This window comes from Manduca sexta, chromosome 26, assembly GCF_014839805.1.
Source record: "Manduca sexta isolate Smith_Timp_Sample1 chromosome 26, JHU_Msex_v1.0, whole genome shotgun sequence".
Lineage (NCBI taxonomy): Eukaryota > Metazoa > Arthropoda > Insecta > Lepidoptera > Sphingidae > Manduca > Manduca sexta.
This window is the reverse complement of record NC_051140.1, coordinates 15,360,658-15,372,189: the sequence shown is the minus strand read 5'-3', so window position 1 is coordinate 15,372,189 and position 11,532 is coordinate 15,360,658. Positions and strand designations below refer to the sequence as shown.

The 11,532-nt window shown below is 34.4% G+C and overlaps 2 protein-coding genes across 5 annotated transcripts; one reads left to right on the top strand and one right to left on the bottom strand.

The window, feature by feature from the left end:
• The first annotated feature begins 60 nt into the window (after nucleotides 1-60).
• LOC115452406 (calcium homeostasis endoplasmic reticulum protein) lies at nucleotides 61-8,847 on the top strand. Of its 4 annotated transcripts, none has more exons than XM_030180922.2 (14): nucleotides 61-328; nucleotides 417-587; nucleotides 688-974; nucleotides 1,525-1,687; nucleotides 2,449-2,596; nucleotides 3,097-3,173; nucleotides 3,353-3,551; nucleotides 3,624-4,179; nucleotides 4,355-4,488; nucleotides 4,608-4,775; nucleotides 5,311-5,414; nucleotides 5,549-5,678; nucleotides 6,409-6,557; nucleotides 8,642-8,847. In XM_030180922.2, the coding sequence occupies exons 1-14, from the start codon at nucleotides 304-306 to the stop codon at nucleotides 8,743-8,745; spliced, it is 2,415 nt and encodes an 804-aa protein (XP_030036782.2). In that variant the 5' UTR covers nucleotides 61-303; the 3' UTR covers nucleotides 8,746-8,847. The 4 variants fall into 4 exon arrangements, with proteins under 4 accessions (XP_030036782.2, XP_037299146.1, XP_030036781.2 ...); XM_037443249.1 differs by having other exon boundaries at nucleotides 62-328; nucleotides 455-587; nucleotides 6,391-6,557; XM_030180921.2 differs by having other exon boundaries at nucleotides 62-328; nucleotides 6,391-6,557.
• LOC115452407 (protein misato) lies at nucleotides 8,834-11,445 on the bottom strand. The gene is made up of 2 exons (XM_030180923.2): nucleotides 10,495-11,445; nucleotides 8,834-10,356 (listed from the first exon to the last, which is right to left on the bottom strand). The coding sequence occupies exons 1-2, from the start codon at nucleotides 10,972-10,974 to the stop codon at nucleotides 9,196-9,198; spliced, it is 1,641 nt and encodes a 546-aa protein (XP_030036783.2). The 5' UTR covers nucleotides 10,975-11,445; the 3' UTR covers nucleotides 8,834-9,195.
• Between the last annotated feature and the right edge of the window lie 87 nt (nucleotides 11,446-11,532).

Genomic DNA, 11,532 nt, shown 5'->3' with positions numbered 1-11,532 from the left:
ACAACAGTAAACAAGGCACAAAGCTGTGGTCGTCTAGTGCCCGCTACACTAGGTACTGGAAAGTAGAAATTGGCAAGTGGCAACCCAAATTAGATTACAAATGGCTGAAAAGCTAACTTTGGCGTATTATTTGTAAAGTGTTTTCACATGGTTTAAAAGTGACTTTATCTGACTGTATATATCGTCATACCTCTAATAGACTCATATTAGTTGAAGTGCTTAAAATGAAGAAAGTGCGGGCGATAAAACATTGTCTCTGAAGAAGAAATAGCTGTTGGTTAACCTCATTCAACCAGAGAAAAAATGGAGCTTCCACAACCTCCACAAGGTACGCCGTAGTGTATAAAGTCCCTATATCTAGTGAAACTGAATTGCCCATACGTAAATGCAATGATTTTAACAATTGAAATTTTTAGATCAAGATCTTCGCAACATAATTGACAAACTCGCTCAGTTTGTCGCCAGAAATGGTCCGGAGTTCGAGAAGATGACCAAGAATAAACAAAAGAACAACCCGAAATTCAGCTTTCTCTACGGCGGCGAATTCTTCAACTATTATCAATATAAAGTGACGACAGAACAAGCAAGTAAGCATTGTAAAATGATGATGGAAGCCATTGACCTTTTCGATGATCGCTGATTGGCACGTTATTATAACCGAATTAAGTGAACCTCCGCTGTTTATAGTTCTAAAGCAATCGACCGGTGGCCAGCCGGCATCCGCTCCCGCCGGGGCTTATATGGCACAGAACAGGCAATATGTAATGCCCCAACAGGCCGGCGCTTCGGCCGCTCAGCTCGGCCTGGCGGCGTCGATGGCGGCGGCGCCGGCGCTGCAGCAATGGCTCGCGGCCAACTCCGCGCCTCCGACCGCCGCTCTCCACTCCCATGATACGGACAACATCACCGCACAAATCAACATGCTTAAAGAGCAAATTACACAGTCTGAGAATAACCTCAATGCCCAGCATACTGTAAGTGTTTATGTACAAATGCACTAACAAATATTAATATAGCTTTATAATATATTTATAATAGATAAATAAATATAAATAATCACATTCATATTGGAGCATGGTGCATGTGTTATAGCAAATTTTGTATTATTATCTTAGTATGGCCTTAATGATTTTCTAAAAGAAATGTTTGTTTTCAGGCATTTTGCTTCATATAATAGAGTGACAACATTGTTTTGTGACTATTGTAAACAATTTATTACATCCTTTATTTAAAGAAAAAAAAATAATACTGTTCATAATTTTTTCTATTTAAGTCTAAATCTTTGGTACTGGTTTCATTACCATTCATATTAAAAATATTCTAAACTGGAGCTTAATGAGTTGTAGTTTCATGCAATATTCAATACATAATTTTTGATAATATTAAATGTAATTTTCATTTATATCATTTATATGTAAATCATGTTGATAAAATCAGATTTTGATCTTGTATATCAATGGCATTAAGTGTAGATAAATACACTTATGTCATAAAGTGATGGTATTGAGTAGAACATTGTTCTAGGTGTTGATCCAACAACAACAAGCCAAGATCAACGAGCTGGTGAGCAAGGCTCAAGTGGAGACCATACAGTTGATGGCAGAGGAGAATAATATCAGCCTCGCAGAATTAGATACCATTTTGCAACCTATAATTGACACATGCACTAAAGACAGCATCTCCTCAGGTACACTATATTGAATTAGTCTGTCTGTTACACAAAATTGTTATCATAACTTTGGAATTGCATCCAAATTGTCTGTTACCAATGTATATTTTGTATGAGCATTGGGCTAATAGTATACAAAGAGATCCACCAAAATTATTACCTGTGGACAAATTATTCAGTTTTACAATCTTACTTTTGATTTGACAATAATAGCAAATTATTTACTCAAGTAAACAAAACTTGTTGTTAAACAATTAACTAATTAGTACATGTAAACAAGCCTTGAGAATTGCTTAAATTGTCTAGACAGAACTGTGGAATATTTAAGTAGTGAATTATTAATCTAAATATTCTAATAGTGTGTTTTGTCTTCATTTGTTTTTTTTATCTGGTCAATATAACCTGTATTAGCTGATAACAATAATCTAGTTCATTCCCTGACAATTGACTATATTATGCAAATGTTTTTTGGTATAATAATTCTATGATTTTTTTTTTATGTGACTTATGTTTGTTGGCCTGATAAGGCCTGGCTTATACAAACACGCCAAACTATAGAGTGAGCGGTTTAGTTGCTTGCAACCGTTGGAAATTAAGCAGCCATGTTGAAGGCAACCAAATAACGGGTTACGAATTTCGGTCCAGGACGGCCACTGGGTTATACTGTTAAAGCAAGCAGGCCAATCATAAAAATATGTATAGGATTCATGTGATTTTAACACCATTGAAACAAATCTTTGTATTATACTGCAACTAAAATATTTTTAATTTTGTTATAGGAAAAGGTTGGATTTTACAACATGCGACATCAAATGACGCCGGCAAAGTAATATCGCAGCACCTCCTGAGAAAAGTCACTCAGTCGGGCGCGCCTTTCACACAAAAACTGCACATCATATACCTTGTCAACGACGTCTTACACCATTGGTTAGTACCCATGTTTGCTTAAGTTTTTAAAACAATGGTGGGTTAATCGAAATTAACGTTTTCGTATTTATTTCTATTTTTATGTTTACTTATTATTTTTCTAAATTATGTTTAGTTTGTGTCATAATACAGCGTTAATCACCAATTATATTTCATCATTAGTAGTGGGTCGTTAAAACTGTAACAAAAATGTAGGTATTTCTATGCTTTTAAATGTGGTCAAATTCTCAGTAAAAAACGTACGGCATTTCGCCTTGGTAAGAATGTTTTACAATTATAATTAAACTTTATAAACTGTAAATGAAATTAATTAATCAAAGAGATTTGAAAAGCTTTTCTTGTTGAATTCTTTTCTGACTAACTTGTAAATAAATTAAATTCTCTAAAACACTTTAGAACTTTGATATTGTTTTCTAAATAAAAATATTATCCCAACACAATTTCTAATGTATCCTGTCATGTCGATTCGGTGTCTATGATACTATTATTCCTAATTACAGTGCACGCAAAAACGCTGAAGATCTCAAGAAAAATTTGGAAAATGTGGTGGTTCCAATGTTTTGCAATGCCAGTATAGGTAACATATTTATAATAATGCCCTCGAGATGTAGGTCTCTCTTGTTTGTCGATTGCGCATTCTCATTTTATAATTTAAAGCATCTTTAGAACATCATCACTGTGGTGTGCACCAGTCAGGTAACTTGCTTAGTGTCGCCTGGCTCATACGACATCTCTTTAATCGTTTGGCTGTTTCAGCTGTGACTGAAGAGCAGGAGGCTAAGTTAAACAAGCTGCTCCGGCTCTGGGAGTCCAAGTCCAACTACTTCGAGCCATCCGTCATTGACAAAATGAAGAGTCCCACCAGCTCCTACCAAGAGTACCAGAACAATTTGATCGCTCAACACTCAAACGCAATCGCTCATTTAACACAACAAACCAAATCCACAGTTGAAAAGTATGTATTGCAACATTTATATTGACTTTTAAATTATGACAATAATCATTTATCATCTCATTTAACTTTCAGCTACCAAACACAACATCAAGCATTTGTTGCTCATACAATGCAGCAAATACAACAATTAGAAATGCAAAAACACGCACTGGAAATGCAGAATAATCACGACGACAAAGATAATATGCCCCACAACAATATTCCCAATTTCCAAAACAACAACTTTAATGATCAAGGATTCTCACAAATAAGTGGATATGATCAAAATTTTAATTCAAACAGTCAGCAGTACGGCAGTGAAAGCGGAGATAATTACGCGTCGAACAACAGCATGAGTGGGAATGAAAACAGCTTTGACAGTCAAACATTTGATCAAATCACAAAGTCCAAGAAGGATGTGGTTGAAGAACCAGATTTATCAAACCTACCAAATGTTAACTTCTCACAACCACCACCCGGATTCGCGCCTAAAGAGAACCCAGCGTTACTAGCATTCCAGAATGGTCTTCCAGATTTAAGTAAACCACCACCTGGATTCCTGCCATTTCCAGACATTAATAATGACGAATTAATGCCTTCTGTACCATATTTTGAATTACCCGCTGGTTTAATGGTGCCACTTATTATGGTAATGATAACATTTTCATAAATTATTTTCTGTTAAATCAATTACAATTAAAAATGAGCAATTTGAACATCTTCTACAAGGTCTTACTTAGAACTATCATAAAACCAAAACTAAATTATCCAAGATTTTTGAATCAAGAACAAGCTAAACATAATAATATATATTTTTGTTACAGTTAGAAGACGACAGATACAAACCCCTGGATCCGGCGAGAGTGCGACTACCGCCGCCAGCGCCCCCCAACGATCGGCTACTGGCAGCTGTCGATGCTTTTTATGCGTCTCCTAACCATGAGCGACCAAGAGATAAGTACGTGTTTTATTCCCCTACTGTAATACACATGAACAAAACACACCTTGATTTACTTGTAAAATATCTCACTCCATATTCAATTTGTATGGTAAACAATTTTGTATTTTTCATTCCAGTGAGGGTTGGGAGAAGTTGGGTCTCTATGAATACTATAAGGCTAAAAATGCGGCTCGAAAAAGGAAAGAAGAAGCTATAGCGCAGGGTTTCAGACAGAAGTCTAAATCTCCAAGCCCTATCCCTAAAGATTTACAGAAGCAACCCACCCCTCCAGGTAGAAGATATAGGTAAGTTATATAGCACCATATTGTGTTGGCTGTGAATTAGAAGTCTATGATAAAAGACCATCTGAATGTTAAAATAGTATAGATTGTACATTTGTTTAAATACAGCGTCAAGAATCTATCAAAAGTAACTTAAAAAAACAGTTACGATTATAACTTGAAATCTATATTAAGTAATCAGTGACGTAACTAGTATTGCGGTGCGGGAGTACGAGAGAGATGGAGATAACTCCACTATTGTATCCTTGCTCATAAAAATTTTGGATTATGAATTGTTACCTTATTTTCAAATTAATATGGATTCTATTTTCACAGGAATATTTGTTTTCATATCATTCGCTATTACCATAGACATTGAAAAATATCCTCACAATATTTCCCACACCATAAATAGTGACTATGCATGAAGTATCTTTAAAACTATCATTTGCGAAAATGTGAATGTCTTTTTTTTCTGCACTTTTAACGATTTCTTTTGAACAATAAAACTTGTTAAAAACATTACTTCTGAGGTTTTATTGATCAATACGTATTGCAGATCTAGAAGTAAGACACCAGAGAAGCCTTCCCCAGCCCGATCGCGATCACGGTCGCCATCACCAAAAAGAAAATCCAACAATTCCTGGAGAAGAGAACGAGAGAGTAATGAATTGTTTTAATTTTTTTAAATAGAATATTTTTTATACACAGACGATTTTTTTATTTTGCAATAATTTTGTGTTTAGATGGGTCGTCAAATAAATTGAATTTGTAGTAACCAATACATTTCATGATAGGTCGTCGACGATCTCGATCCAGGTCAAAGTCAAGATCACGCAGCAAATCCAGGGAACGAGAAAGGCACAGGGACTCTCCGAAGTCCCGGCGTGTTGAACGTTCAAGATCACCCACACCGCCGAGCTTTTTGTGAGTGCTAAATACATAACAAATCGCCTGTTACGGCATCGGCCAGTAGTTTTATTTCATGTGTTAGTAAATTTTGAGACTACTAGTGTAGGTACCACCGCAATATATATTACTACAGCCAAGCTGCATCATGTGAATTACAGTGGAGTTGCTAGTTCGGGCGCCAGGGTACCAATTTTATTGTTTTATGTAATTATTTTGGGCAATAAATAATTTTATTTCCTAAAATAATTACATATCAATTATCAGTCATCGCTGTGGTCTTCTGGATTAAAGATTATTGTACCTAATGTTACTGGTCATTGTATGACTTAAGGGCCGTGGTTTCAACAGTAATGAGGTATAGTGTAAAGGACCTTCGCCGGCTGTGAAATTGGACTCTTAATTTTACTTGATATGTCTGTTGCTCTTTGGTTTGTTTGATGTTGTTTCTATTATGTTGTGGTGTTTACCATCAAGCATGCAGATTGCCATCACATCATAAACACACAACTAGTTGTCGGCGTCCTAAGGTACTGTGTCGCACTCTTTAGAATTTGGGAATTCTCTGTATTATGGTTAAATATTTTACGACAATATTAAAAATAGGTCATGTTATGCAACTACCTGCGCACTGCAATATTACAATTGGGCTAATAAATCTAAATGTGTAATATTTGAGTCAAATAAATTATTATGCGTGAGATGTTTATATAATTTGTCAAATTATCAGAGGTTCGTCGTATCCCAGCACATCAAGCGGTCTGGACGCTACCAATAAGGGCCACCAGCTGCTACAGAAGATGGGGTGGAGTGCGGGAGGACTGGGAGCTTCGGGGCAAGGCATTGCGGAGCCAATCAGCGGCGGCATTGTTCGCGATAAACAAGATCAGTATAAAGGTACATCTACATTTCTTACGATTCTAGCAATTTGCAAAATTGTATCATGTTATAGATTATTTCATCCACAAAGACGCGCCCCGACCATTTTTTGGTATCTAGTTTTTGGTATTTTTTAAATATCTCAACATAGTATACTTCAGATTCAGGTATGTTATATGTTATTAACATTGTTTAGAATAGGTAGTAACAAAATCATATCAAAACATATTTGCAGCTTTTATGTTGTAATAGGGGACCGGACAAATTTTCAGAAGGTGTTTTAAATTGATCATTGTGGATATAAATAGCCAAGAAAAATAGTATTTTGCACAAATAAAGCTTAAAAAGTACATAAAACCAGGCCTAAATGTTAAATAGCTATAATTCCCGCGCAAACGCTACATTATGTCATTTCGTCTCGTGTGACGTCATACGTGGATAAAGCAACTTGACAAGTCTTGTCATTTGAACAGTGATTCAATAATGCCAGATTAGGGTTATTTACCCTAGATTTAGGGTAAAACTGAATCAGCAGGGTATTTTTTATGGTAATTTTTGGGGTAATTCTACGAGTTAAGGTATTAAAGCTATTGTTTCACGGTATTGTAATAAATATTGAGCTTAGAGAAAGATGTTTCCTACAAAAATTGTAGGCCATGAAACAATTATAATTTTTATTCAATACAATTTTCGTGTACAACTAGTTGTTCCTAATAAAATGAGATAATTAAATTAATAATTATTGAAGTGGAAGTGAAGAAAGAAGTGGCGTCTGCATAGATAAGGATATAGAAAAAAAAGTACCGAATTATTTATGATTGGTTTAAGGGTAAAATTTTTAATTCCAAATAATCCTGGGGTAAAGAGAAATTATGATCTGGCAACACTGCATAGACTCTCAGGCAATCTCAGGTTACTGTGTAACAACCAGAATTCTATATAAATAAATATTCTATTCCATATCATGTGGCAGCTAAAACATAAATAAATACATCTCATAACCATAACCTCCCTGGGTGTACAAATGATTTAATTAATTGAAATATTCATCGGTTTATTTTAAACCGAAATACTATTTTTTATTTACTTACATCAAAGTGATCCTCACAGAACTAAATCGGTGAGTCTGCAGACATTCCGTCGTAGGTTCGTCTTGCTAACTGCAACCACTTTATTCGTATATCTGCTTTTCGTGGTACATCAATAAATAATTTGTTTGGTAAAGATATAGAAGTATTATTACATTCAGGTACGACGCACCACCGATATTTTTTGCGGTCCATTATGATTAACGATTAAACAATATGTAAACCTTAAGCTGGAAGATAGTAACAACGTCCCGTATAAATTAATATTAATTATTAGAGCAGTTCTGTGTCAAAAAACACCTTTAAAACATTAAAATAACACAACGCGGTATGACATCCAGATGACGTCTGTTTGTTTACATTTTACCCACGTGTGACGTCATGCGCCGTGATTGGTGTTTCATTTGCCGTAAAGAATAGACTAAAAATATTATAATTATTGTATTTTATTTATTGATTTAAAAATACAAATCACAACTCTTTTACAAAAACAAATATGAGATAATATTTTTAATATTACAAACTTTACTTTAAACTGAATTTCAGATTTTTTGGTAATACCTGTCCGGTCCCCTATTTACCATTCGGCTACAAGTTTACACTGGGGCTGGAGTCGACGCCACACACATACATACCTACGCACCACATAAAGATTCTATATGCTTACTCATATTCATATGCAGTTACTTATTTATTTAATTTTTTTAATGTATTTTATTTCCGTTATATTATCCACCTACTACTAATATTTAATAGCTTAAAACTCGTACACTGGAACACACAAACAATGAAATTGAAGTAGAGGATTTTTCTTATCATTCAATACATTCTCCCGATGACTTGTCTATCACCAACAAAAACGTTGCAATTAAAATTAATGTGTATACTAAAATTTTTATTGATAATCCTACAACTTTTCTGTTACTTATATGGTGTTGCATTTTTCCACCACACTATTCATCATAGTGTGTGTGGACTCAAAGTTCTTACTTTGACATTTAAAATACTTTGCAGGTGTTGGCGTGAACCTCAACGACCCATATGAAAATTTCAGAAAGAACAAAGGTGCAGCATTTATTACGAGGATGAAGGAGAGAGCACTGGAGCGTTCATCATGATCGCTACAGTTTTGAGACTTATGTAAATGTGTACAATTGAGAATGAGTGGTTGAAACATGATTTATTTTATCTAAATCATAATTAAAATAAAGTTATTACAAGTGTTTATTTTATTACCATAACAATCTTAAAGCATTTTGTACAAAAATATGTTTTTTGGTTTAGTAATTGCTTTAGTAACTAATAGATAAGGCAGGTTGATAAATCTTTGATGCTATACAAAACCATTGATTTAACAGCCATAAAGGTCAAAATATCTGATTACCAGATCATTATAGTGAGGATTAGTTGTTTTTAAAGTTTACCTTTTGCAATATCACTATGATCCAATGAACTATTTGTACATATTACATGTAATAGCATATTATAATGCAATATAAAGCTTAAAGCAGAATCATGAAAGGCTGTTGTCCAGCCATGTCTTAGTACATTTGACTTTAATATTATATTTATAATTCAAAATCATCTTCATAATTATCTTTGAACTCTGCCAATTTGTTTAATTTTTCTTTATAGTCTTCTGCTTCCAAACCCTCCTCTCTAAATTTATGTAATTTTGTAAACTGTATTCTACTCACTTCTCTGTGTAACTTTTCGAGCATGTTTGTAAGGAAGTTGCCATTATGGTATCCAGCTATGATAGGACATGATTTAATTTTCTCTTGAGTGGCATCACTTGATACAAAGCCATATTCATTAAGATTTTCTGAAAATATTTTTGGGAATGGTGTCTTCAACTCCAATGGTTTGTCACAGACTGTAACATTTGTTGCAGAAAGGAAATTATTAGCTTGGAAATACAGTTCAAACATTTCTTTAACAGAATTGCATCTGTATGCAGGCAAATTCATTTGCTCCTTGGCTTGTTTAGGAGGAGCTTTTAAATAACTTTCTGGAATACCTCGAATGGTAATCAACTGGAATATTTTGTCTGGAGCTATCTTACAACTAGGTGTAATAGACGAGTATAGTGGTTTTGTAGTTTCATTTAAATACTCTATCAAATATTGTGTATCCTTAAATGTAAGTGGAATTTGCATAGATGCTGCAGCCATCTTTCTGCCATAGCCAGTCATATCACCACAGATGTCTGATAATGTGTAGAAGTTACTTTTATGCCTATATTTTTGGCTCAGTGTGTCAATTGCTGATGCCAACAAAGCTGATGAGTGATAGTATAATTCAGGGTTGTAGTTGACATGTTCAAAAACCCTAGGACGGCCTGGTTTTCTCCATCCAGTTTCTCCAGTACACAAAGGTACAAAAAATGAAACATGTTCTGATAGTTCTTGCACTGATAATGCTAGATTGACCAGTCTTAAGGAGTCTTTAAGGTTAGATTCATCTCTTTCTTCTTGAGTTTTAGGATCATTATCTGGGTAATGTGATGCTATTATTGGATAAGCCAAAATTGATTTTGTGTATTCATCAGAAAGATGTTCAATACAAGCGAGTGCTAGTCCTGAAAAACCATCTGTGCAATCAAAGTTGACTTGAAATCCTTGTATGCTATCACACTCTTCAACATATTTCCTAATGGAATCACTGAATGTATCACCAAAGTCTGATTTCCATACATTTGTACCTTTGTTGTATATGTCAAAACATTCCTGAAAGCAAAAAAAATATGAATTAGTAATGGCAGGGCAATACTTACTACATTGTAGTGTTTCAGTGTTATGAACAAACTTTGAATGAATCATTTTATTCTATTAAACAAGAAATAAGGAAAGTGCTACATTACTTACAGTTTCATTACCATATTGATACTCCTTGACAATGTTTACAGTTCTGGAATGGAATCTAGGATATAAATAGTCAGTCCAAGTTTTTACATTCTGGTCAAAGTTGTAATTGTTTTGTTCAATGGCTGTCGACGGCACCTCATCAGAGTCTATGTGTTTAAGGTACTCATTCTTGTCTGCAGCAGGCTGTTCAATTTTTTCAACAGTATCCCAAGGCACCTCACAGTCTTCCAAATCATTGCTCAAACCACCAGTTTCAGGTAAAGTTTTTAACGATCCCTTCAAATCAGCAAGCAATAATCTAGGAGTATAAGTTACTTCTCTGTTGGAAGTCTGCCCCTCTCGATATAAAATATCATGATTAACTTCAGTTTTTACCGTCCCAGTGTAGTCAAAACTGAGTTCTTGTAAATTCCAGAAATGTGCTCCAATAAAATTAGAGTAGTGGCCAAATTGTAGAGTCAATATTTCGCGTGTATCCATAATTAATACGGCACATGTATAATTAAATACAAATTATATTCCACACGGGTTTATTATGTATCTCAAGTTCACGTTGGTTTACATATAAAACAAAGAGTTTCAAAAACACACCACCGCGCCGCAATGCAATGTCAAAGTCATATTTCTAGTTCAATCATTAGTATGTCCACTTATGATTTTGATTATACCCAAGATCAAAATCATCAGAAAAATCCTTTGAATTCTCTCAAAGATTTTAGAATCCCTTTTTGGATGAATATTATTAAAGTCATAGTGTTTTATATATTTTATTGAAATAAAATATGTATCTTAATACAACTAAACCTTTTCTTATAGAGTCTAATTCTAATAACCTAGGACATTTCGCCTAAAAACGATCATTGTAATCGGCTATAGAACAATACAGTATAATCCGTTTATTATGACTCTGCCTATATTGACCAACCTCTTATTATGACGTAATTACACTACGAAGTTTGGTTTTCATATAAGATTCTTTATAAAAAAGTCGAATATAATGACTTCCCTTACAGTGACATGTCGCTTATTGTGACCCCT